Genomic DNA, 26,545 nt, shown 5'->3' with positions numbered 1-26,545 from the left:
TGTATCTGTGTGAAAAGGGTTGTGTGTGTGCGTTGCCTGTGAGTGCATGGAGGTGGGAAACCATTTCCATTCAGCCTGAAAGCTGAAAGAACACATTTTCTGATTTATGCTTGTGTGTGTGTGTGTGTATGTGCTTGTGTGTGTGTGTGTGTGTGTGTCTGTGTGTGTGTGTATGAGGTGTTCATTCAGACTGCAACTTGAAAAGCTTTGACGACTGAAGTAATAGGCTCTATAAAAGTCCAAACTCTTTCTCAGAGCATAATTAAGGTATTATGGACTTGTTCATGTCATGATGGTCTCTACCCACACACAGACACACAAACACACACACACACACACACACACAAACACACACACACACACACACAGACACACACACACACACTAACATGGTTTAGCTAAGTAGCACTAAATCCATTCTCACATTGTCAGAAAAGAGGTAGCAAAAAAATGACTAATCTAATGTGTTTGTCTCCGCGGCAACACTTCAAACCTGATGCAGAGACTTGTGGGAGGTTACAAGGTTCTTAGATTGCGGCGTTTTTATAGCCGAGCCTTTGAATCCACCTCCCGTAATTAATCCTAATGATTCTCAGTCTCCCACAGGCGTAGGGAAAGAGGGCAGGCACTATTTTTAACACTCTTCCACTGCAGTGACACACACACTCCCTCGCTGTAGGGGAGTCATGACTACTTATTTTTACTACTCCAAGTCTTTCATAACAGTTGTTGACTAGTCGCTATGCAGTGGCACTCTGAGGTGCTAACATAGCAGTTGTCAGGTGTTCCATCTTTAAACAGCTATCCATAGCACACCTGGTACGGTATGGTACAGCTATACACAACTTACTGTACAAGACCAGAACAGAACCAGACCAAGGATATATAGGGCCATATCAGAGCCATATCAGGGCCAGATCAGAGTCAGATTAGAGCTGTATCAGGGCCATATCAGGGCCATATCAGAGCTATATCAGGGCCATATCAGAGCCATATCAGGGCCATATCAGAGCTATATCAGGGCCATATTAGGGTCATATCAGAGCTATATCAGGGCCATATTAGGGCTATATCAGGGCCCACTGCTCACTAAAAGCATCTTGCTCCATGACTGAATGAGTCACAGGCTACTGTTTTAGCATATCGATTTCCTCTCGTTCTCTCTGTCCCAGTTTTCTGGAGAGATCTACCGGAACCTAAACATTTTCTATTCCCTCTTATCTAGATCTTCATTCATCTTACTCTCTCAGCCACAGTCCCTACCCAGGACTTCCTGTGTCAATATCACACCGAGTACATCTGCTGCATCTGTGAGTGTGTGTGTGTGTGTGTGTGTGAGGGAGAGAGAGAGAGAATGTAAAGAAATGTGTTAGAAACAGGTGAGTGTGTATGAGTGAAAGAGAGTGTCAGAAACAGGTGAGTGTGTGTGTATGTGTGAAAGAGCATGTTAGAAACAGGTGAGTGTGTATGTGTGAAAGAGTGTGAAATGGAAGTGTGTGTATGTGTGAAAGGGTGTGAAATGGAAGTGTGTGTTTGTGTGTATGTGTGAAACTGGTGAGTGTTTAAATGTGAAAGAGTGTGTCAGAAACAGGTGAGTGTGTATGTGTGAAAGAGTGTGAAATGGGAGAGTGCGTATGTGTGAAAGTGTGTGAAACGGGTGAGTTTGTTACAAACGGGCAAGTGTGTTAGAGACTGGTGTGTGTGTGTGTTAAGAGACAGGTCTGTGTGTTAGAGACAGGTGAGTGTGTGTTAAGAGACAGGTGTGTGTGTTAGAGACAGGAGTGTGTGTGTGTTAGAGACAGGTGTGTGTGTGTGTTAGAGACAGGTGAGTGTGTTAGAGACAGGTGTGTGTGTGTGTTAGAGACAGGTGTGTGTGTGTGTTAGAGACAGGTGAGTGTGTTAGAGACAGGATTGTGTGTAAGTGTGAAAGAGTGTGAAACAGGTGAGTGTGTTAAAGACAGGTGAGTGTGTGTTAAGAGACAGGTGAGTGTGTTAGAGACAGGTGTGTGTGTGTGTTAGAGACAGGAGTGTGTGTGTGTTAGAGACAGGTGTGTGTGTTAGAGACAGGAGTGTGTGTAAGTGTGAAAGAGTGTGAAACAGGTGAGTGTGTTAAAGACAGGTGAGTGTGTGTTAAGAGACAGGTGTGTGTGTTAGAGACAGGTGTGTGTGTTAGAGACAGGTGTGTGTATTAGAGACAGGTGTGTGTGTTAGAGACAGGTGTGTGTGTGTGTGTTAGAGGCAGGTGAGTGTGTTACCTCGAACTCAAACTTGGCGCTGCCGAGGGAGCTGCGGTGCTTGAGCCAGACGCTCTCGGGCTTGATGATGAGGGCCGTGTGGACGCAGCGCGGGAACGAGTCCTGCAGCGTCTTCAGCAGCGGCTTGATCACGTCCCACCGCGAGCTACGCGTGTCCACGATCACCGTGAAGCCATGCCGGCACGCCTCCTCGCTGGCACACACACACACACACACACACACACACACACAAGACACACGTTCATTATCATTGTCAAATTCAAAGACATAGTCCTCAGTTTAAACACAGATAACAAAAACACTAAATAACACACACACACACACACACACACACACACACACACACACACACACACACACACACACACACACACACACACACACGCACACACACAAACATGCACAGACACACAAACACGCACAGACACACACGCACACACACACGGAGTCATCACAAGAAGATGTCTGGGTAAAAGCTCACAAAAACACTCAGCGATAACTTAAGACAAATTTGAGTGCTTCTTCACAATGCTGTGGCTAAAAAGCATGACGCTAATATTTGTTGACCTCTATCTTTTACCAAATATCCTACATTTTACCAACAAAAAGGTTGAGGACATCTTGAAACTATATCAAATAACTAACCACTAGAAAATCAAATAAGAGACCATTAATATCACAAAACTGTGATATTGTAAGAAGATTAGAATAATCCAAAAACACAGCACAGCATAGCATAGGAAGTAATTTAAGGCTTTTAAAAGCCAAAACAAACCTTCAAGCATTACAGTAATATCTCCATTTCACACTGACAGTAATAAAACACAGTCTCTGTTACACACTGTTACCCAAACATGCACTTGATTATAAAAAAACAAGGCTTCTAGAAATAAGCAAAGAAATGGAACTTGTCCCTCTGTGTGTGTGTTGTAGCAGAGCTCTTACCAGCCTATATCCAGTCAGACCCACTGCAACATCTACCACCCCAATCGCTTCTGTTGCCCCTCTGTGTGTGTGTTGTAGCAGAGCTCTTACCAGCCTATATCCAGTCAGAATCAGTGCAACATCTACCACCCCAATCGCTTCTGTTGCCCCTCTGTGTGTGTGTTGTAGCAGAGCTCTTACCAGCCTATATCCAGTCAGACCCACTGCAACATCTACCACCCCAATCGCTTCTGTTGCCCCTCTGTGTGTGTGTTGTAGCAGAGCTCTTACCAGCCTATATCCAGTCAGACTCAGTGCAACATCTACCACCCCAATCGCTTCTGTTGCCCCTCTGTGTGTGTGTTGTAGCAGAGCTCTTACCAGCCTATATCCAGTCAGAATCAGTGCAACATCTACCACCCCAATCGCTTCTGTTGCCCCTCTGTGTGTGTGTGTGTGTGTGTGTGTTGTAGCAGAGCTCTTACCAGCCTATATCCAGTCAGACTCAGTGCAACATCTACCACCCCAATGGCTTCTCTTGCCCTCCTAGTCTGCCCTGCCGCCCCAACTGGCAGCATGAACACAACAGCCCTGACTAATATTGGGCTCAGTGAATGGGCTGAGACAGAGGGGGGAGAGAGGGAGGGAGAAAGAGAGAGAGAGAGGGAAAGAGAGGGGGAGAAAGAGAGAGAGAGAGGGAAAGAGAGGGGGAGAAAGAGAGAGGGGAGAGAGGAAGGGAGACAAGGAGTGAGGGAGGGGAGAAAGAGAGAGGGAAGAGAGGGAGGTAGAGATGGAGAGAGGGAGGGGAGAAAGAGAGGGGGAGAGAGGGGGAGGGAGAAAGAGAGAGGGTTGAGAGAGAAAGGAGAGAGAGGTCTCCTCTGCAGAGAGTAATACAAGATAGATGGACGGATAGATAGATAGATAGATAGATACAGTAGACAGATAGATGGATAGATGTGGATGTGTGTATGTATATGTATGTATGTGTGTGTGTGTGTGTGTGTGTGTGTGTGTGTGTGTGTGTGTGTGTGTGTGTGTGTGTGTGTAATGTGTGTGTGTGTGTGTGTGTGTGTGTGTGTGTGTATGTATATGTGTGTGTGTGTATGTATATGTATGTGTGTGTGTGTGTGTGTGTGTGTGTGTTCTGAGCTCAGTACCTTGGGACAGTGGAGAGATACTCCAGTAGGGGGCGCAGGTCCTCCTGTCTGAGGCGCTCGGGGTCACTGGGGGCCGGGAAGGTGAGGATGGGGCCGCCTCGCCGATCTCTACCCCCTGCACACACACACACACACACACACACACACACACACACACACACACACACACACACACACACACACACACACACACACACACCAAAGTATCACACAGGAGCCAAAAGAATGAGGTCACAGAGTGAGCATGGTAATTGTAGCCACAATTACATACACAAACCCAGGCATCCGGCCTATCATGGCCTCTCATGTGATGCGTAGTATGGTACTGTATAGCGTGACTCACCTTACTGGCGAATATTAGGGGCCGAATGAAGCTGTAATTACAGTTTTTCCTCAGTCGCTTTGGTGCATTTCTCTAATCATCATTAAAGTTAGCAGCATTGTGCAAATGACAAATGACCAAATATACAGTAAAACACCCCTTGGCCAGAGCTGTGCACTACTGTACATCTTACCAGAAGTACCACCTGTAGGAGGAGATATATCGTCAGTGTCCCATGCCAGATTTGGGTCTAGCACTCACAGGGATCTAGGTTTGACCCAGGCCTGGGTCATTTGGGTCTAGCACTCACAGGGATCTAGGTTTGACCCAGGCCTGGGGTCATTTGGGTCTAGCACCCACAGGGATCTAGGTTTGACCCAGGCCTGGGTCATTTGGGTCTAGCGTCCACAGGGATCTAGGTTTGACCCAGGCCTGGGTCATTTGGGTCTAGCGCCCACAGAGATCTAGGTTTGACCCAGGCCTGGGTCTCTCTGCCCACTCATTTCCTGACCGATCTCTACCGTCCTGTCAGTAAAGGCTGAAAAAAAGGCCAATCAAGGCCAACAACAAGGCACAAGCTCAGCTCCAACGCTGTGGCCGGTGGTGCAGTGGTGCGAGTGGCGATGAAACATCCATGACTTTATGTGGGTCAGAACCCAACAGACTCTCACTCTGCAGAGCGGAGCGGAGGAGAGGAGAGGAGAGGAGAGGAGAGGAGAGGAGAGGAGAGCGTCTGAGCCGGTCCAAGCCAGCTGTGAGGCGGGCAGGTTTGGGCAGCAGCGGAGAGAACCCAGTGCCCTAATTTGCCATCTGCACATTACAAATGCCTCAGATGTCAACTGGGATTGACAACGTCAGGGGCAGAAACCAGAGACAGAGACAGAGACAGAGACAGAGAGAGAGAGAGAGAGAGAGAGAGAGAGAGAGAGAGAGAGAGAGAGAGAGAGAGAGAGAGAGAGAGAGAGAGAGAGAGAGAGAGAGAGAGAGAGAGAGAGAGAGAGAGAGAGAGAGAGAGAGAGAGGGGAATCCAGATCAACCAGTCTGGTGCCTGACGCATAAAACACAGCGTCTCTAAGACACAGTCAGTCTATCGCTGCATTCAAACACACCACAACAGGTATCTCTTGACTTGTAACTCCTGCTGTGACTGTAATGTCCCCCTGTGCAATAACACCCGTCTGATCCAGCCACAAAAGCTCTTCACATTCACTAAGTGAGCAATTGTAAAGTAGCTCCATGCTAAATCTGGCATAAACATGAGAAAGCTAAATGTCACGGTGTACTGAGAGGCTTCAATCAAATCTTCAGTAAAGGGTGCCTATAGCTTATGAGACACTGACTCTTCAGTGATGTGGAAATACAGGAAATAGTCTATACTATTTGACTGGTACAGTACTACTAAAATAGTCTATCACTCTAATAGTTAAATACCATCCATGCACAGCATAGAGTCTGCTCTGTCTCAGTCACAGTATCAGATGAGGAAGTCAGACAGAAAAACAGTCAGTGTGTGTGTGTGTGTGTGTGTGTGACCTTGCTAACCTTTGTCTGACCTCTCCCAACAGTGGGGCCATTAGGTAAGAGCATTCTGGCCTTAAGTAGATGTGTATAAGCGTGATCTGCAGGAGACAATGGAGAGGGGCTGAGTCGTCCAGGTGTGTGACTTACCTGACAGGTAGGCCACCTTCTCTCTCAGGACAGGAAGCACATCTACGGCCCTCAGAGGCTCCTTCCTGTGGGAACCTGCAGACAGAAACACTGGAGTCACCACTGGGGTCACCCTAGGATCACCACTGGGGTCACCACAGGACCAGTACAGAGTCACAGAGCAGGGCTACAACAGGGTTAAAACACAAGCACAGGAACACCAAATAAGTGCACAAGTGCAGCAATACAAACTATGCTATACATGTGTGTGTATATACTGTATATATATATAATACATATATATAGAGAGAGAAAGAGAAAGAGTAGTTGATAATAATAAAGTAATAACAAAAAGCCATCGAAACTAACACTGACACTAACACTGCTACTTCTGCATCTATCTTCACTGCTTCATTCCACTCCTATAGTAGTAATGCTTTAAGCAACACTAGAGCACTTTCACTCTGTCGCACGCAAGCTATTTGTTTATCCAGGAAATAGCGATGTCCACCGACAAGGTCGAGTATATTGCATGATTTTATGAAAGTATGATGTATTGTGTGACATTGAGACATTACAGTATGTCTCATTCCATTGAACTACAGATTTGCTACCCGATTTAGTAAACTTACGCAATGCAGAAGTGCAGTTCACCCTGTTACGAGTTGATGAACCACTGAAATGATTTTGAAAACATTATTTCAAGGTACAAAAAACGTGTTAGTGTTGCTTTAAATACCAGTGCCAAGAACAACAATACAGCTACTACTCAAACTAAAAGAAACATCCAGGAGTTAACATTTATACCAAAAGATGTACTGTGCCACTGAGTACATAAACAAGCGATAAACAGTAGAGCACTGTTCCTCACAATGAGATACCGAACCAACAGAAGCTCCGCCTGCCAAGCCAGGAGACCATCTGAGGATATCAGATGTATGGGTGCTTGAGGGCACATTTCATGACATCACTTCCTCTGACTCAGGAGAGGTCGTGTGTGTGTCTCTGTGTGTGTGTGTGTTTGTGTGTGTGTGTTTATGAGGGGGAAAGTGGCCATGATGGAGAGATGACAGCAGGGTGAAGAGGAGTAGGAGGAGAATGAGAAGAACCAAAGCTGTTCTGAGTGAGTCAGCTTCATCGCTGGCCCATTCTTCACCCTCCTCTCCCCTCCCCTCCCCTCCCCTCCCCTCCCCTCCACTCCAGTTCAGTCCAGTTCCGCTCAGACTCATTCGTTATGCAGGGTGCACACAGCAGAGTAATCTGCCCTAGCAGAGGCAGTCTGGGCCAAAACAGCAGCATGGGGGGGGGGTATCTGTACGTGGGGAAACCCCTGTTCTGTTACCCTTTTACCCCCCTCCCTCCCTCCCTCCCTCCCTGGAGTCAGGGCAGAGGTCACGTGACAGGCATGTGGGTGTTTACCTCATCTCCACTGAGTCAGAGCTCAGATGTGGACACCGAGTGCCATTGTAGAGTCTCCTTACGTAAGCATGGCCGCTGGCAACAAGAACGCTACGGAGCCGTGCAGTCAGGACACCTCACTCCCTGGTGAGAAGCTAGCGAGCACGAAACGCGCTTGCAATGAGTTGTAGGGTTGAGGGCTCAAATCCAGTGAGCCACAGCGCCTCTCATCACACGCGTTATATCGGTGCCTTGTTCCAAACTGAAAGTGTGTCGTGGTTGGGCCGGAGTGTGGCAGATAGAGAGCACACACAGAACAGTTACACTGAGAAATGTCAGCCCAACACAACGACACTCAGTGGCACACAGAAGAGTTACACTGAGAAATGTCAGCCCAACACAACAACACTCTGTAGCACTCAACAGCACTCAGTAGGATTTCAGCACCCTGGAGAGCTCCCTCATTGCCATCTACTTCCTTCCTCAGAGAGGGGCAAGAGGGAGGTGTGTGTGTGTGAGTGAGTCTGTGTGTGTGTGTGTGTGTGTGTGTGTGAGAGAGAGAGAGTGTGTGTCTGCATGTATGTATATGAGTGAAAAGGAGGGTGTGTGTGTGTGTGTGTGTGAGTGTGTGAGTACGTGTATGTGAAAGAGTGTGTGCTTGTGTTTGTGTCTATGTGCCAACAAATACTGCCCACTGTATTTTGCTCATTTGCTGGTTCATGGATGTGGCACCTACAGTATCTAGCATGGCACTGCCAGGGCCAGGGGAGGCTGAGCTGAGATCCCGTCTTGATGACGCCTCTTCTAATGGTATCACTTTACATGTAGCGGCTCCAACAGAGCTTATAGACAGAGAGAGACTTTACATGTAGCGGCTCCAACAGAGCTTATAGACAGAGAGAGACTTTACATGTAGCGGCTCCAACAGAGCTTATAGACAGAGAGAGACTTTACATGTAGCGGCTCCAACAGAGCTTATAGACAGAGAGAGACTTTACAGGTAGCGGCTCCAACAGAGCTTATAGACAGAGAGAGACTTTACATGTAGCGGCTCCAACAGAGCTTATAGACAGAGAGAGAGAGAGAGAGCTGCATTTCTGATCTCCACACCTTTTCAAGTGCTGCACACAAATCACTTTTAGAGTGGTCCTGACTCACTTCATTAACTCAAAATACTCTCGCTTAATTAATTTTCATAATTTGCGAAGAAAGAGAATTCATTTAAGGCACAACTGCCTTTTCATCATGCATGATTTTTGGCAGGATAAGTGTTTTTCATTCTCCAAACGGATTATTATTTCTCGGCATAAATTGAACAAAAACAACCTGAAATGTGTCGGACTGATTTGAGTTGGACATGGCAGCATCTGATGCTCTCAGTAACATGCCAAACACATGGCTATCAAACACTGTGGGGGTGTCTATGGGGGTTGGGATTCACAGAGGCAAGAAAATAAATGTGTCTATACATGCATGTGTGTATATGTGTTGGTGTGTGTGTGTGTGTGTGTGTGTGTGCACGCGTGTGTGTGTTAAGAGAGACAGAGAGAGAGAGAGATGTGTGTGTGTGTGTGTGTGAGAGAGAGAGACAGAGAGAGAGAGAGAGAGAGAGAGGAGGCGGGGCAGCAACAGAGAGGTGTGTGTGTGTGTACTGGTGCATGCTATGTGTGTGTAAGTTGGACACTACATTAGTGTCTCCTATCTTGGGTGCTACTAAATATAGTGCTGCCTCAAAGGCTGAGCTGTACCACTTGCAGTGTGATTGAGCATGTGAATAATGCGGCTCTAGAGCGCCAGCTCTCCCCCTTCTTCTCTCTAGAACGCCAGCTCTCCCCCGTCTCCTCTCTAGAACCCCAGCTCTCCCCCGTCTTCTCTCTAGAACGCCAGCTCTCCCCCGTCTTCTCTCTAGAACGCCAGCTCTCCCCCGTCTTCTCTCTAGAACCCCAGCTCTCCCCCGTCTCCTCTCTAGAACGCCAGCTCTCCCCCGTCTCCTCTCTAGAACGCCAGCTCTCCCCCGTCTCCTCTCTAGAACGCCAGCTCTCCCCCGTCTCCTCTCTAGAACGCCAGCTCTCCCCCGTCTCCTCTCTAGAACGCCAGCTCTCCCCCGTCTCCTCTCTAGAACGCCAGCTCTCCCCCGTCTCCTCTCTAGAACGCCAGCTCTCCCCCGTCTTCTCTCTAGAACCCCAGCTCTCCCCCGTCTTCTCTCTAGAACGCCAACTCTCAACCATCTTCTCTCTAGAACGCCCACATCGTCTGCTGTCTACGCAGTCCACCTCCCCTACATGTGCTCTTGCTTCACAATCCGGTTTCATTACTGCAGACTGGGCTCTAGATTCATGATTAGGGCCTGGACTGTAAATTAGGCTCTAGATCATAATCAGGACGAGAGCAACTGCCTGTTTGCTAGTGTTCCTTTGCAAACATTCGCTGCAAACACAAGGCACACAGAACAAAATAGTTTCATGAATGTTTGTGAATTGGAGTGCACCTCAGGTCTTGAACCCAAGGCTCATCCCCAGCTGTAAGGGGTCTAGGTTACTCTCTCTGCAGCCATGCTATGGACAATATGGTGCAACAGCCATTGCAGCAACAGTGGTCACTCACCTTGGCAGCAACGATCTAACTAACGCCTCTAAAGGTGAATCAGTTCTGTGTTCAATTCATTTCACCAAGTCAGGTGAGTTTGACTGATTCTTTCAGCGGCGTTAAGAATCATCATCATCATCATCCATTGTTATGTTTATTCAATAGACTGAGTCAGAGTGGTAGTATTAAGCTCTTTCACAGCAATGCCCTGAGTTTACAAACAGAGAAAAATAAACAAAAACTATCATGAGCTGGACGGAGCGGCAAGACTCAACAGCGTATGCAAACCTGGCTAGCACAAACAGACATGAACAAACAAATAGTCCTTAGAAACAGTACAAAATGGACCCAAATCCAGGCGCTGGACGTGAACGGGGAGGTGTTAAGGCCTGTTACACCTGCCTTGTGCTTGTGGCCCTGAATAAACTCCCTTTTGGCGGCAGGTCACCTTGAGTCCAACCTGGCCCAGAAACAGTCCATTACCATCCACAACCGTCCACAGCACAAACCCTTTTAACTGGAGCTAAATGGATCCTGAACGCCGGGCTATTTGACCTGGCCAGGATTCGGTATGCCGGCCTCTGCTGCTGACCCACAGAGAGACAGAGGGTACACGGTGTCCCTCGGACAGATGGAAAGTGCCTGTGTGTGTGTGTGTGTGTGTGGATGTGTGTGTGTGTGTGTGTGTGTGTGTGAGAGTGTGTATCTAGCCAGGCTGTCTGACTCTCACACACAAACCACTGTGTCATGATGTTTCCAAAGGGGGTCTTTCAGAAGTCACTTTTCAGTCATTGTAACTTCTCTTCTATTATCTAGCTGTATTGAATTGGAAAATCCATCCTGAGAACCTACACCCCCCCCCCCCCCCCCCCTAACACACACACACATACACACACACACACACACACACACAAACACACAAACACATACAAACACAGAAACACACAGACACACACACAGAAACACACACACTCACACACTACCTCTACGATCAGCCAGGAGTCCGTCTGTGAGCAGTAGGCATCTGAATCTCATAGTCCTTTTATTTTGATGGGTGACAGGCCCTGCTAAATTCCCCTCCGTCTTGTTCCAGAATGTTCCTTAATGCCCACTGGACTCCCAACAGGCAGCCGGATTGCTCACACTCCACTAACTGTTAATGCTGATCCCCATGGTGATAGGAGTTAAGCTGCGCTGCTCCCCCCAACCCCCCCCCCCCCCCCCTCGCCCCCTTACCCCCACCCCCCCACTGCTCTATCTCAGAACTGTGGCAGATGCCCCTGTCTGGGGTTGGCATCTCCGCTAGCAACCGCTGCGCTTCCCACTGGCCCAGATGGGTCTGATGGGCAGAGTGAGTCTGACCGGCAGTGACCCATGCGGACTGGTGACAGAGGGGTCACACTACTCTCACACTCGTCAGAACATCCTCTTCTCTCTCCTCTTGTACCCCCCCCCCCCCCACACACACACACACACCTCCTCCCCCACCTCCTCTCCTCCTTTCCCACCCATCTCTTTGGCTTTGAAATGGGCTTCCACAGCTCTTCCCATATCCCTGCTCTGCTTAAAGAGACACCATGCAAGTTTACAGCACTTTAAGATGTGTTTGTAGGCAGCATTTTATTTTATCTACATGACTATGCTCCTGTGGAGGACAAATAGCTTCTTTTAGTCATCCTCTCTATTCATTCGAGTTCTCCAGGTCAGAAACATTTTTAAATTATAAATGTAAAAACAGGTTTTTACCGCACAGCATCACAAAACATGCTGCCAATATACTGCAGCTATGAAGCTTTTGTAGTACAAACCCAATGCATTCAACAAACAATTATATATTGCATTTAAAGTATCATTATGTCACATTAGTTGAAAACCAGTTTCTCAGGGAAACATTTAGCATTTAAACTATTGTTGCAGGGTATATCCTAGCGGTATAATCTTACCCATAGCTATGTATCTTATCTAAAAAAAAAAAAAGCAAATTGCATCCTGAGAAGGCAGAAACCAGAAACATTAACCACTGTCCTCATCTTAAATCATGACTGTGCAAAATCAAAAAAAAAAAAAAAATTAGAACACAAAGTCATTATTAAGAACACGGTGTCCAACTTCTCCCTTGAGACTCTTTCCAGCTCCTTCTATTACTGTAATGACCTGTGCTTGAGATATAACATGTGCCACTCAAACCTCGATTATTACAGCGTAACGCAAACAACCCTCTTCAAAGCTTCACATGATAATGGACAGACTATCTGCCTCTTGTTTACAGCACTGTGGCCTGTTCAGAACAGCGTGAGTGTGCTAGGTATCAGCAGCTAATTAAACACAGAGAGGATCCTGAAGGCTGGCGGTTGGTGTACTTTACCTGCTAGACGAATGAGCGCAGTTCCAGTCTGGGCATACTGCCACTGAAAGCCCTCAACACTGCTCATGTTTACACCACTAACACACACACACACACCTGAGAAATGCACACACACACACTCAGAAGCGCTCCACAACTGAGAAGACCATTCACACATACAAACGCTAAACACCTGATAGAGTGACTCTCACATTGCAACAGCCAAGAACACTATTCACACACTGTGCCCTCTTTCACACACACACACACACACACACACACACACACATACACACTCTCTCTCTCTCTCGCTCTCTCTCTCTCTCTCTCACACACACACACACACACACACAGCAAAGGCTTTGACTGTCCATAAACAATGACCTGTCTCTCCTATAGAAGGATGGGGGTACATGAACGGTGCCCTGGTAACTCTTGCAACCTAGCAACTTTTGAAGGGAGGCCCTGGCTGAATACTAGCTGTGTGTGTGTGTGTGTGTGTGTGTGTGTGTGTGTGTGTGTGTGTGTGTGTGTGTGTGTGTGTGTGTGTGTGTGTGTGTGTGTGTGTGTGTGTGTGTGCGTGTGACCAGGGCCAGAATCCTGCTATATGGGTGTCAGATGGACAGCTCATCTGACCTATCACTGGTGGGGAGAACCAGCTAAGCTAGCAGCTGTTGACCAATCGGCCAAAAGGATTTGGCAAGTGCATCTTTCCTTATGCAAATCTTCTTCACAGATTTCATGGCACATTTGGGCAAGGACTGTACTGTATGTCTGTAGAGGCACACAACACACACACACACACAGAGAGAGGGAGGGAGAGGGACTGTGGGGTAAGGCAGAGATACCGTGTAATCAGGGAAGGACCCTGGACAGATTAAAACGGCACAACAGAGGAGGGAGGGAGCGAGCGAGGGAGGGAAAGAAGAGAGGAAGACAGAGAGGTGAGAGAGATGGAGAGAGAGAGAGCTGGGGAAAGAGAGATGGAGAGAGAGAGAGAGAGCAGGGGAAAGAGAGATGGAGAGAGAGCTGGGAAAAGAGAGATGGAGAGAGAGAGAGAGCTGGGGAAAGAGAGATGAGAGAGAGAGAGAGCTGGGGAAAGAGAGATGGAGAGAGAGAGAGCTGGGGAAAGAGAGATGGAGAGAGAGAGAGCTGGGGAAAGAGAGATGGAGAGAGAGAGAGCTGGGGAAAGAGAGATGAGAGGGAGAGAGAGCTGGGGAAAGAGAGATGGAGAGAGAGAGAGAGCTGGGGAAAGAGAGATGAGAGAGGGAGAAAAACAGTGCCGATTCCCTCGCCGGGCTGTGTGTGTGTACGTGCTCAGAGGTCACGGCAAGCCTCTAGAGGAGAAACACACACACATGAATACACACGGAGTCACGAGCGTGCGCACATGTACATTCACACACACACACACAGAGAGAGAGAGAGAGAGAGAGAGAGAGAGAGAGAGAGAGAGACAGCATACATGAATCAGCAAAGATATGGGAAGGAATATGACAGGTCTCCATTCTCAATTCAGCCTTCATATCAAGTACAGAACATATCTTTTTCAGCTTTCACTGATACTGTTCAATTACCAATGAATGGTTTCCAGCGTCACAATATCTTCACTAAACATGTCACTTTAGAGAGGACACCCAGCTTCCCTAAAAATAAACAAACATTTCTTCTTCCGTCATATGCGTCACAATATCTTCACCTAAACATGTCACTTTAGAGAGGACACACAGCTTCCCTAAAAATAAACAAACATTTCTTCTTCCGTCATATGCGTCATATTACCTGCACACCTTTAAGAGGAAGAACATTCTAGAGAACGGCAGCACAGGTGTGAATTGATCAGGAAGGCTTCACATGTACAGTAGTGTGTGAATTGATCAGGCAGGCTTCACATGTAGTGTGTGATTTGATAAACGTGATGTTCGCTGTGACTGCTCCTCAGCTCTATTCATGCTCACTCCAGCACGGAGAAGAAGCCTCTTCAAGTCTCCTCCTCCTCCTCTCTCTCTTCCTCTCTATACAGTATGTATCTTCCTCTCTCTCTATCTCTCTCTCTCTCTCTATATGTATCTTCCTCTCTCACTCTCTCTCTTCCCCTCTCTCTCTATCTCTCGTTCTATATATATATCTTCCTCTCTCTCTCTCTTCCTCCCTCTCTCTCTCTCTCTCTGGCGCGCGCAGCCTTGTGCTCCTTGCTACGCAGTAGTGTTTTCCTTTGGCGCGTGGCAGGCGGGAGAGCTGCACGTGCATAGATGTGTGTGTGTGTGTGTGTGTGCGTGCGTGTGTGTGCGTGCGTGCGTGGGTGGGTGTGTGTGTGATGTGGCATGTTGAGGGAAGAAGGGGGAGTGGGGGTATGCGCTGCTCTGATGATCTCAAAGTAGCCTTGGGCTGCAGCCATGTTTTGAATAGACTCTCACGAGGCAGAAAGAGAGAGAGAGAGCGCATACACACACACACACACACACACACACACAAACAGGCACTTATTGCAGTGCACACAGAGTGCAGAGTAAGCCTGTTCTGGGATCAGTCAGACAGCGCTAATCATCACCGATCACGCAGGGTGCTGCGTAAGCCTATTCCAGTATCAGTCAGACAGCATTAATCAACCTCCAGAGAGCAAGGAGAAAGCAGTGGAGGCCTGGTTCAGGATCAGTCAGACAGCATTAATCAACCCCCAGAGAGCCAGGAGAATGCAGTGGAGGCCTGATTCAGGATCAGTCAGACAACAGTAACCATCAGAGAAGCTTGACAATGAGTGCCACTGGCCTGTCCTGATATCATTACCATATCAGATCAATGACGCCCTGCGACTGGACCGGAAGACATCGTTACTCTTACAGGAGAAGCACTTCTAACAACCTAACACACCGAACACACAACCTAACACACCTAACACACTAACACACAACCTAACACACCTAACAAGCACTTCCCATGCACTTTCCTCTCTTCCTCATCTTTTCCCTCTACTCCTCCTCCCACTGCTTCTACTAGAATGTCTGCACTCTTCTCCTCTAGTAATAGCACTGACAGATGCAGTGGTACTGGGACTCCAAGCTAAGCTCTCCCCTGCACTGTAGCTGGTAGCTGGAATGGTATTCCCTTACTGTAAGTCGCTTTGAATAAAGTGTCTGCTAAATGAATAATGCATATGTTGTAAATCAAATGTAAGGCTTACACACTCATCTGTATTGCCAGGCTGCAAATGAAAGCAACACCACTGTTACAGTATTTCTGCATTTTTTCAATTCAAATGAATGGCACTATGAAGTGAGTAAGCCAGCAGATAATAGCTGCAGCTGCTGACAGCATGTTTAGATCCGTATTGAACGCATGCGTTATTGTTCATCTTGCAAGTCATTGACAGTAAACACCTGATCTAGTTCCCATCATCAGCGGGGAGGCGTCTAAGAGGCCGGGTTTGGCCTGCCCCTTTAACAGCACCTCTTTGGCCACACTTGGTAAAATCTCCACTTTTCAAAGTAGGGCAAAGTCAGGCCTGGACGAGTCCCCAGAGCTTAGCCATGGCCCTCAGAAGGACAGGCTGAGGATGGAGCAAAGAGATCCAAGCAGCAAGACATCTTGCTTTCACTACGTCGTTTCACCACCGTTTGACTTGTGTACCTCTTGTCATTGGGATGTTCCTTACTGGCCACATTTCTCACAGAAAGGATTGTGTTTTTGCCCGAGTCAATACTGAAACAGAGCAGGGAATATTTGCGTCAGAACATGGCTACACTGTCCTTATGACTCATTCCAGGGCTATCTAACTCCCATATCTATGGCTCTATCCTAATGACTGATGGCCTTGTGTTGTGGAGCCCTGCTGCTGTATGGTAAGCAGTTCTCCAGCTATCAGTTACCAGCCCCGACCATCGCAGGACATTATTCACGCCTTCATTTACATGAAACACTACCCCTTCACAATGCAGTAGCATTACCATAACATGTTGTCATAGCTGAAGCTGTGGGCTCCAGCATCATAGCGTTACTGCCATTGAGGAATGTCCCCACTGCAGTGGCTCGTTGTTTACAATCCAGGTAACCCTGGCAGCACGCCAAGAACGGCCCCGCTGACGAGGGTTGGCATTGTCCGAACCCCTGCCTGCTCACCTGGAGCTAATAAGGAACGGCTACGGCTCGCATCTGCGCATCGGCTTTGGCAGCCCAGATGCTGTTTATCACACTCGGACAACACAGCGCAGGCTACCCTCGGGAGTGGTCGTTTCCTCCACCACATCCGCGATCTATAATGCCCGCTAGCAGTGTTACAGTCCAGTGACATAGCCTGCGAGCGGCGGGGGACCATCATCAGAAACACTCGTTTGTTATTGCGTAATACGGAGCAAATTTAAATGCACGAGCTGGAATGGCGCCACAATCCAAAAATGATGAGGCGCGTAGTGCCATAATGTCTTCCGCACGGCCACCCATGGCGTTCAACTATTTAAACTCGCGCTCTTCGTGATTGTTACTCAAGAACACCACTGCAGCCGACCAGAGCCTTCATCCGAACCCTGCACCCCAACAACATCCCCGGGACAGTACCGTTCCCTGGGACTTACCCGATCTGAAAAACACAGCGGTGTCATCCGCGTCCCTGTCGCGCAAGTCCGTCAATGATCCAGAATTCATCGTTGCAGCCATTGATGAAAAGATCACAGCTGTTTGCTATACATCGCTCCGTATTTGCGATTTCCACAGATCCCATAGGAGACCTCTGGCAATGAACTGCAAGCTATGACGTGCATAGGTTCGCTCTCCAGTGGATAGAGATATGGTCCCTCCATCTTGACTAGTGAGTTTGTCCTGAATGCCGCCCGGTGGCGCCCTATACAGCTCTTGTTGCGTAGGTTCTATCCTATGCCTACATCACGGACCCCGAGGAAACTCAACCACTCTCCTGACGTTTACGATCGCATACAAAACAGCGTAGCGAATGAAGGCTAATGTTTTCACCTCGGGAAAGTGGTCGCACCACTGATAGTGTATATTTAAATTCAATATAAAATAGCTTCTTTTGGTTATGATTAGTCTATTGTAAATATAGGCTGCTGTTTGTGTGTTGGACATACATCAGTTGTGGCACATGACATCTTTATCCATAAAGCAAGGTTCACTGTTTTTGTTTTAATATCACATAAGATAAATATGTCTACACAACATAAAGTTAGCCTGCTGAATTTCTGCACGTAGGCCAAATCATTATGGTTAAAAGTTAGTCATTGGAAACTGTATCGTGAGACAGAAGGTAATCCAACATCGCCACCCAAAGGATGGAAGTATGTACAACATTCAGTTAACCTCTCGAAAGGAGTGACGTTGTCTTACTACAGCAGCCTACTAGTACACAGTTACTGTAAGTTACACACATTTAGAAAATATCTCAGAAGCTGTGAATACCTGGACTACAAAATATTAAAAATAGGAATCATTAGCTTTTATTTTATGCACTCCAAATGCCCTCTAGCATCTAGAAAACTACACTATGTAGGCCTATGCCTACACACATTTGACACAAATAAAAAAAAAAAAAAAAATAGGAAAATATAAATGTTTAGTCATACACTATTTTATGTGCGATTGTAGGTAGCAAAGGCGTTTGAGGCATTTCAAGATATCGCTTAATAAGCAACATGATGAATATGTAATTTAATTAATAGTTTTCCCAGCTAGACTTGTTGTGGATCACAATATTGTTCACTTTAATCACCTCTTCGGAACACATGGAACCAGTTAGGCTATGTGCTTGTTCAGCAACAGAGCTCAAGTAACTAAACTTATCCCCACCATGAATTTGAGTTTGGTTGGTTATTTAATTCTGCCTCTTCTGAGGTTGCGGTGAAAACAAAGCATCACTGATTTGGGCATTTTCCAAATACAGTAAGCTGAATTGATTCAATATGAAAGGGCACATAAAAAGACCCAATTAATATGTCGAGAGATCTTCAGAAAGTAGAAGGTGCCCACTCCAGTTACAGGGGAAAAGGTTTTCTTGTCTTTTTCACACACACACACACACACACACACACACACACACACACACACACACACACACACACACACCACACCACACACACACACACACACACACACACACACACACACACACACACACACACACACACACACACACACACACACACACACACACACACACACACAAAAACGTCTTACATTGGGAATCGGGATGAGATTCTAAGATTATGTTTAAATGACTGGACTATAGCCTAGGCCTATTTGTGTTACGCATTTGGATTTGTGTTTTGTTCAGTGCGAATGGGATGCACACTGTTTTGAGTGCAACGCTGCAAACGTTCTAAGAAAAGGGTGCGAAACCTCGCGACCGCATGTCCAGATTTTGTGTTGATGGACCCTAAATCAGCTCTTTTCACTCTGAAAAAGCTCTGCCGTCTCCAAGGAAACCGCAAACAACCATTTGGGCTCGAAAGTGTTATCAGAGTCGCGCAGAGAGTCACATGCTCTACCACAAACGCCATAGCATGAACCCGACGAATGCCTGAAAACTGGGTATGAAATCAGACTGCATGCTGCTACCAAGAACAGATAAAGACACAATAGACATTAAGAAACCTTCGAGACGGCATCGGCCCATGCCTTGTGAACTCCCTGCATCGGATAGGATAGCAGAGAAAGTTTCAAAGTGTCAGCATGGCTGTTAGTTTCCGCACCGGGAAGTCCAACTTCAGACCTAGAATGGTGACGCAAGCGGCTCCAGGCGAGACTCTGAAAGAATTACAGGTGGGATACATTTTTTTCAAATGACACAATGTATACGCTCTACTGTAGCCTAGGCCTAAAGTGTCTGTTTTATTTATCTCACCTCTTAAATCGGTGTTAGCTAGTAAGTAGTTCTTCACACAGGAAAATAAAACGAAAACTGTTTGAGTTAACGAGAGTTTCCTAGCTTCTGCTCATAGCGAAATGAAGTGATTATGAACAACCGTGAAATGGACATCTGGGCGCAACCGTCCTCTTTATCAAAGATCCGCTTTACTGTAACCCGCTCTGTCTTTATCATGGACTATTTATTAGGCTACTCCTTTACCCAAACATCAGTAGCACAAGAATATGCCTATATAAAATAAAATACAATAAAATAAAACTCGAACGCTACAACTTAGATAGTAGGACCTACCTAATAGACTTCTATCTATTCCTTCTCCTGAATTCCAGCTGTGATTCGTCACCTGCAAAATGAGTAGCCAGCCTGGGTAGACGGGCATTTATTGTGTCAGCACTAGGTGGCAGCACAACACTACAATTCGAGGCATAGAGCTCGAGAATTTTGAGAGAGAGTCAAAGGCAAATCATGCTAATCAAATTTAAACACAAATATGTTCTTGCAGATCCTAGGGCCACTTGCTTGGTATTTATAGTAGCCAGGAGACATGCCTAATTAATTTAAATCAATTAATTCAGTCATAAATATCTATGGTAAAATAACTGGATTGGAACACTGAATACCTCCTTGCAGTTTATTCAATATCTTTGCAACAGGAGTCAGGCTCAATGGCCCACAACCAACTGCATACATCGATTCATTCTGGTGTTGTCTGCTTTTATTTAATTATATTGCACACCCTGCTGCTCAAGGTGCTTTAAAAGAACTCCCATCAGCAGAAATCCAAGAACAACACATAACAAAGCACAACAAACATGTCCCATTGAGTTTAGGAGCGCCCGGCCTGAAGAGGGGCAGAGGCAGAGGAGAAAACAACTGGATGCATACAGCTGTGTTATTCCAGCTGTTGACTATTACATGTAAAGTATACATTATGAAGCTTTTACCGGATTTTACATCTGTATCTTCATTTAATCACAGAAACATCAATACATGTATGTTTCTTCAGCCATGTCTTGCTAGCAAGTTCTGCATTGGTTAAGTCATAGAGAGTCTGTGCATTATTTGCAAACAGCAATGTCTTCTCTCTTCATTTTACAAGAGACTCCATCATTTCCCATGGTTCAGATGTGTTTTTGTCTGCGTCATACAGGCTTAGTTGGGCTTCTTATGTCTAATTCAGTAGGATCTTTGGTTACCCGTGAGCCTCTGGAGTCCTTTCTGCGATCGTTCAAATATTCATCAGTGCCTCTGATGGAATGCCCCGCTGCTCCGCTCCGTCAGTATCGGCTTCTCCTCCCCAGGTAGACCCCAGCCATGCGTTCCTTTATGTCAGCTGTCACTACTGCTCGACTCTGATTGGCTCATATGGGTGGGTGTGCCGGCGTAGAGGTTTTTCATTGGTTGGTGTGTGTGGGTGATTGGTAGTCGAGCCTCTACGGAGCGTTGTCGTCATGGAGATAAAAGAGTAGTGGAAGCTGTCATGGGGGATCACTTCACATAATGAGTTCAGCTGGAGTTGTCCCTCAGCCGAGTCATTTCACAGACACACACACACACACACACACACACACACACACACACACACACACACACACAGACACAGAAATACACGCGTACACACATTGTAATAGTATAATTCTTTACTTAACAGCCTGCAACACCCTTCAACTTCATGTCAGCTCTCTCAATTTTTTATAGGCTTGTCAAAGATTACCCAAAACATGATTGATACCCCTTTCACACTCAGTTCTCTGACATAGAGCAAGTCAAAGGCATTGTTCCCTATTAACTGTATTGAATGGGATGGCACCTTCATTCAAGACATGTAAAGCATCCAAGGTAGAAGGTGTGTAACCAATCTTGCGGGGGTGAGTGTGAAGGTGTCAGGGCTGATTGTATGCGTGAGGAAGGAGGTGATTGGCAGGGTGTGCTGATGGTATGCTGGAAGTATCTCTGGTTTCCTTCACAAGGAACTACTTTTGTGGACGTTGCTGTAAAGCTTATTTATGTTTAGAATTTAGCACAGAGATTGAAGTAACAAATAATAACGAGTGTGTGTGTGTGTATGTGTGTGTCTGTGTGTGTGTGTGTGTGTGTGTGTGTGTGTGTGTGTGTGTGTGTGTGTATGTGTGTGCGTGTGTGTGTGTGTGTGTGTGTGTCGGTGAAAGTCTGTGTTCATGTTCATGTCTTTGAACGTGTGTGAACTTGTGTGGGTGTGTGTGTGTGTGTGTGTGTGTGTGTGTGTGTGTGTGTGTGTGTGTGTGTGTGTGTGCACATGTGTGGGTGGCTGCGTGAGTGTGTGTGCATGCATGCATGTCTCTGTATCTTTACAGTAATGTATTACAGATCTTGTGTTTGCTCTTGTAATTGCCTCATTTACCCATTAACTAAGCCTTTTGTGACAAACAGCAGTGAGTCAGGAACACACACACACACACACACACACACACACACATAGGCACGTGCCATTAAGGAAGCTCTCAGTGCTATGCCGATATCCATAACAAAGAGCCATTCAGCTCCCAAATCCCTCTCTGACATCTGAGACGGCTTCAGACCTCCTCAGACAATCACCCAGAGGACAGGCTGACACCCGGCACAAAGGTGCCCAGTTTCAGAGCTCGGAGCCTGGGGAGACGAGCCCAAAAGTCCTGCACGGTCCCACTCCCTTAAGACGCAGGGCTGATGGAGAGTAATGACCTCATGAGGTGTAGTATTAATTAAGTGAGCGCTGTTGGATTGTGGGAGAAGACGCTGCGTGCGTTACACACCCTTGGCAGAAATGCTGCCTTTCAACCCTGATTTCCAAAACAAGGTAAGCAGCACACCAGGCAGGTACAAGCAAGGACACCAGAGCAGTGTGTTATCTTCAGGTGTGTTGTGGCACCTGTAATGGGACTTAGAGTTGGTTCATCTATCTCCCTACTGTGGGAATACATGGTGATGGCCTATGACATAGCTGCACACTTAATATGTTCATTTTCCACAGAATGCGTTGGCTTAGCTTATTGAATGTGTATTTGTGTACATTTTCATCAGTCGCATCATTTTGTGCGACTGTAGTAGTGTAACAGAGGTCGCCTCTCCCCTCCCTCGAACATTTTACATTTCTTGTTGGTTTGTATAACTGAAATGTCTGCATTATGTCAATTTAGTGCAGGTTATTAATTACTTTGGGATATTTTCTTCGGCATAGCCTTTGTAAAAAGGCTCCTTCCAAAGGCTCTTATAGGATTAAACAAAAAAAAAAAACTATAAATTAATATTGCATTCTGAGTTGGTCCCAGTCCAGCATTTGAGGTAGATTAGCACCTGTAGTGATCTGTTCCTTATCAGCTGTGATGTGGGGTCTCTGTTCAGGGTTCTCTGTTTGGGGTTCTCTGTCTTTATCAGCTGTGATGTGGGGTCTCTGTTCAGGGTTCTCTGTTTGGGGTTCTCTGTCCTTATCAGCTGTGATGTGGGGTCTCTGTTCAGGGTTCTCTGTTTGGGGTTCTCTGTCTTTATCAGCTGTGATGTGGGGTCTCTGTTCAGGGTTCCCTCTCTATCTGTGTTCTAGGGGCCTTTAGAGTGAGTGTGTTAGTCTCTGTGTTCTAGAGGCCTTTAGAGTGAGTGTGTTAGTCTCTGTGTTCTAGAGGCCTTTAGAATGAGTGTGTTAGTCTCTATCTGTGTTCTAGAGGCCTTTAGAATGAGTGTGTTAGTCTCTATCTGTGTTCTAGAGGCCTTTAGAATGACTGTGTTAGTCTCTATCTGTGTTCTAGAGGCCTTTAGAATGACTGTGTCAGTCTCTGTGTTCCAGAGACCTTTAGAATGAGTGTGTCAGTCTCTATCTGTGTTCTAGAGGCCTTTAGAATGAGTGTGCTAGTCTCTGTGTCCCAGCGGTACTGACTGTAGTGACCGCAGTCGCTGCAGCAGGCCTCTGAACCCCACCTGCATGGTGGAGCCCTCTCCTCTTACGGAGCCATCTGATCGAGCTGACCCTCCCCGACCCGCGCTGGCACCAGACAAGGCTCTGGCCCGCAGACAAAAAGAGAGATTATGGAGACAGGCTATAGTCCGCACTGTCACCGACACAAAGCCTATTCTAATTATCACCTCCGCACATCTGAAAATGACCTGTCACACCACACAATAGCCCAGGCGCTGCACGGGCTAAACCCAGATGAGAGAAAGCGTTTCCGAGCGTTTCTCGGCGTATCAACCTCCACCGACACTCAAGGCGCCCCGGTCTTTGTGTCCCATGATCCTTTTGGCCGGCTGCTTCAGTCTTTAAGTTGTTTGAATAGTTTATAGGGGCCTTTAATGAGGCCAGCGGACAGACGAAGCACCTGAGCAGGTGAGGCTCAAAAGCACAGGTGACGCTCACTCTCTCCCCGCCGACCCGGCGCCACATCCTCTCCCGATCTCGTCTCCTGTAGCCGCGGAGACGGAAGAAGCCGAGCTTATGTTCCTCAGGGCGTAAGGCGTCTGCTGTGTTCTGGTGTAAGAAGACGCTGAAGACAGCACAGGCCTGAAACGCATCCGTCTTGTGACATGTTTTTATTCTATAGAGTTATAGCTAGAGAGTGCGTTTACTTTTTTGGTTTACGCAGCGTTTCCTTGTTTACGCATCCAAAACCTTATATTTTACGCGGAGTTGAGCGCACCTACGTCTGGCCTGTGTATTGATGTACAGTAAGGACATGCAGCATGTCCCACGCCTACAGGAAACAGCTGTGGAGAGACAGCATCTCGCGTGTGATCAAGGTAAGAGGGGCAGGAGCATCCGTCTCTATAGGGGAGGGGGGACGCATGGGACAGCAGGGATGTCTGGACGTCTCTGATGGACACAGCAGACTAAGGCTATAGTCTTGCCATGTGCATGGCTATGTTTTAAGGAATAGTTTAAAGGGTTGATTGTGTGACTGTGATGTTTATTTTAAAGACACTTGGCTGATGAATTATTTTTCCACCTATGCTAAATGACCCTTTTGAAGCTTTCAGCTGGAGCTGACTGTCTCCCCCCGTCAGGATGGGACACTTGGTTTGCCCCTCTGTGGTGGACAGGCTCGCTCAATCTGTGCACTCTCTGCATGTTTAAGAGCCCATGCAGAACTGGTATTCTCAACATTATTTTGCTGTTTGTTTGCTACTTGACAGTTGACACCTTTAAATACAACTGTGTGTGCACTAGATATACATTTGAGACGAGGGGTGCTGGTAGTGGTGGATAAAGAGCTGGACTAGCGTGCAGTAGTCTGAAAGTTGTGGGTTCAATTCCCTGTTTTCACTCTTGTGTCCTTGAGCAAGGCACTGCACCCGAGCTGCTCCAGGGACATAGTAATCCCTTGTAATATACTGGACATATGGAAGTCACTTTGGACATCAGCGTCTGCTAAATGAATGCATGTAAATGAGATTCCTCAGAGCACTCTCGTGGGTGGTCTGGGCTGTATATGTCTACATTATTTTAAGCAGCGCGAGCGCAAAGTGCATTCCCCCACTCTCACCCACCTCCTCCCCGGCACAAGCTGTCTAGAGTCGCTTCCAGAGCCGTGAAGCACAGCACAGTGTCTGCTCCTGGTCTGGCTGTGCAGCAGTGGATCCCCTTATGTTGGTGTCACAGCATGGAACGCCAGATTTGGCTCATTATCGCCAACCCGCTAAGCTCTAAGTGAACGACACTCAAATGAGTTATCATGGCTGAGATAGATTGAAATGGATTGCCTTAATGAGAGATCTCAGATTCATTGCAGTTTAGGTTTGTTCCATTTGTTTTATGCTACTTACATTACCATTTCTGAGTGCAGACAGCAGGGACAGGCGGGGGTTGGCTGTAACAAATTGGTCTGATTGCTTCGACTTTATCTAGTGATGAGTGAGGAACATGGCTCTCCTAAATCCTTTGAACAAATAGATATGGGCCATTTTGTTTCTGCTCAGCTGTGTTTGTGTGTGTGTGTGTGTGTGTGTGTGTGTGTGTGTGTGTGTGTGTGTGTGTGTGTGTGTGTGGAGTGGGGGGATCACTTCAGTCTGATCAGAGCTTAGGTCACTCCCACGGAAGTCTGGAACAAACTGTATCCTGGCAACTATTTGGAGGTCAGCCAATATATGGTAGTTTACTTTCAGTTGCCATGGCAGCAGCCAACGCTTTGTGTGTGTGTGTGTGTGTGTGTGTGTGTGTGTGTGTGTCCCGCCTCCATACTTCCTCTCCACTCTAGACACTCGCACAAGATTTAACTTGTTTGCTTGATCTTGTGTTAGCCTACGACCCCCCCCTTCTGTTAAGTTATCTGTGAGAAGCGCTCTCTCCCTCTCTCTCTCTCTCTCTCTCTCTCTCTCTCTCTCTCTCTCTTGCTCTCTCTCTCTCTCTCAGCACTTGTCCAGTACTAGTAGCTATTACCAAGCTAATTATCTATATCTCAGACTCCTTGAGTAAATGACATGGGCACCGCTGTGATTATGCATGTTTCCATCTAAAGCACTAAACCAGCAGCCTTTATGCCTTTATGGAGGCTGTATAGGGTGTGTGTGTGTGTGTGTGTGTGTGTGTGTGTGTGTGTGTGTGTGTGTGTGTGTGTGTGTGTGTGTGTGTGTGTGTGTGTGTGTGTGTGTGTGTGTGTGTGTGTGTGTGTGTGTGTGTGTGTGTGTGTGTGTTGGAGTGTGTGTGGGGGGCTCCTGTGTTTAGTCAGATGGTCACATGACTGAACCATAGCTTCTGTTGTCAGTTGTAGTTGCTATGACAAATCCATGACAACCACATGCCACTGGTGGGTGGAGCATAGATGCAAGTAATGTTTATGAGTGACCCTCTATGCATGAGTTTAGAAAGTCCTGTTTGTTTTGTCTCTTCATCCCAAGAGTGTAATAGCCTTGTAATATCTTACAAATGTTTAATTGTCTCTGAGTAAAAACTGCCAGGTGTCTGTAGTGTCATGACGAATTAGAAACATTGATACTCGGCCAGCATACCTTAAACTGAAGAACTATATATCTGTCTCTAATGCATACCTTAAACTGAAGAACTAGGATATATACAGTATCCGTCTCTGTGAATGCATACCT

At 46.8% G+C, this 26,545-nt stretch overlaps 2 protein-coding genes across 2 annotated transcripts in view; one reads left to right on the top strand and one right to left on the bottom strand.

Annotated features, from left to right (window-relative positions):
- Positions 1-17,271, bottom strand: part of triob (trio Rho guanine nucleotide exchange factor b) — a 93,411-nt gene extending 76,140 nt beyond the window's left edge. The window contains exons 1-4 of the mRNA XM_062537915.1: positions 17,202-17,271; positions 6,327-6,401; positions 4,337-4,451; positions 2,256-2,448 (exon numbers count right to left, since the gene is read on the bottom strand). Coding sequence (XP_062393899.1) covers positions 2,256-2,448; positions 4,337-4,451; positions 6,327-6,401; positions 17,202-17,271 — 453 coding nt within the window. The remainder of the gene's footprint in view (positions 1-2,255; positions 2,449-4,336; positions 4,452-6,326; positions 6,402-17,201) is intronic.
- Positions 17,272-24,190: 6,919 nt separating this feature from the next.
- dnah5 (dynein, axonemal, heavy chain 5) overlaps positions 24,191-26,545 on the top strand; it is a 153,415-nt gene continuing 151,060 nt past the window's right edge. Inside the window, exon 1 of the mRNA XM_062537914.1 lies at positions 24,191-24,247. Within this exon, the coding sequence (XP_062393898.1) occupies positions 24,191-24,247 (57 nt within the window). The remainder of the gene's footprint in view (positions 24,248-26,545) is intronic.

The sequence above is a fragment of the Sardina pilchardus genome, chromosome 6 (assembly GCF_963854185.1).
Source record: "Sardina pilchardus chromosome 6, fSarPil1.1, whole genome shotgun sequence".
NCBI classification, from domain to species: Eukaryota; Metazoa; Chordata; class Actinopteri; order Clupeiformes; family Clupeidae; genus Sardina; species Sardina pilchardus.
Note: the sequence above shows the minus strand (reverse complement) of the source record. Positions and strands in the feature narration are given on the sequence as shown.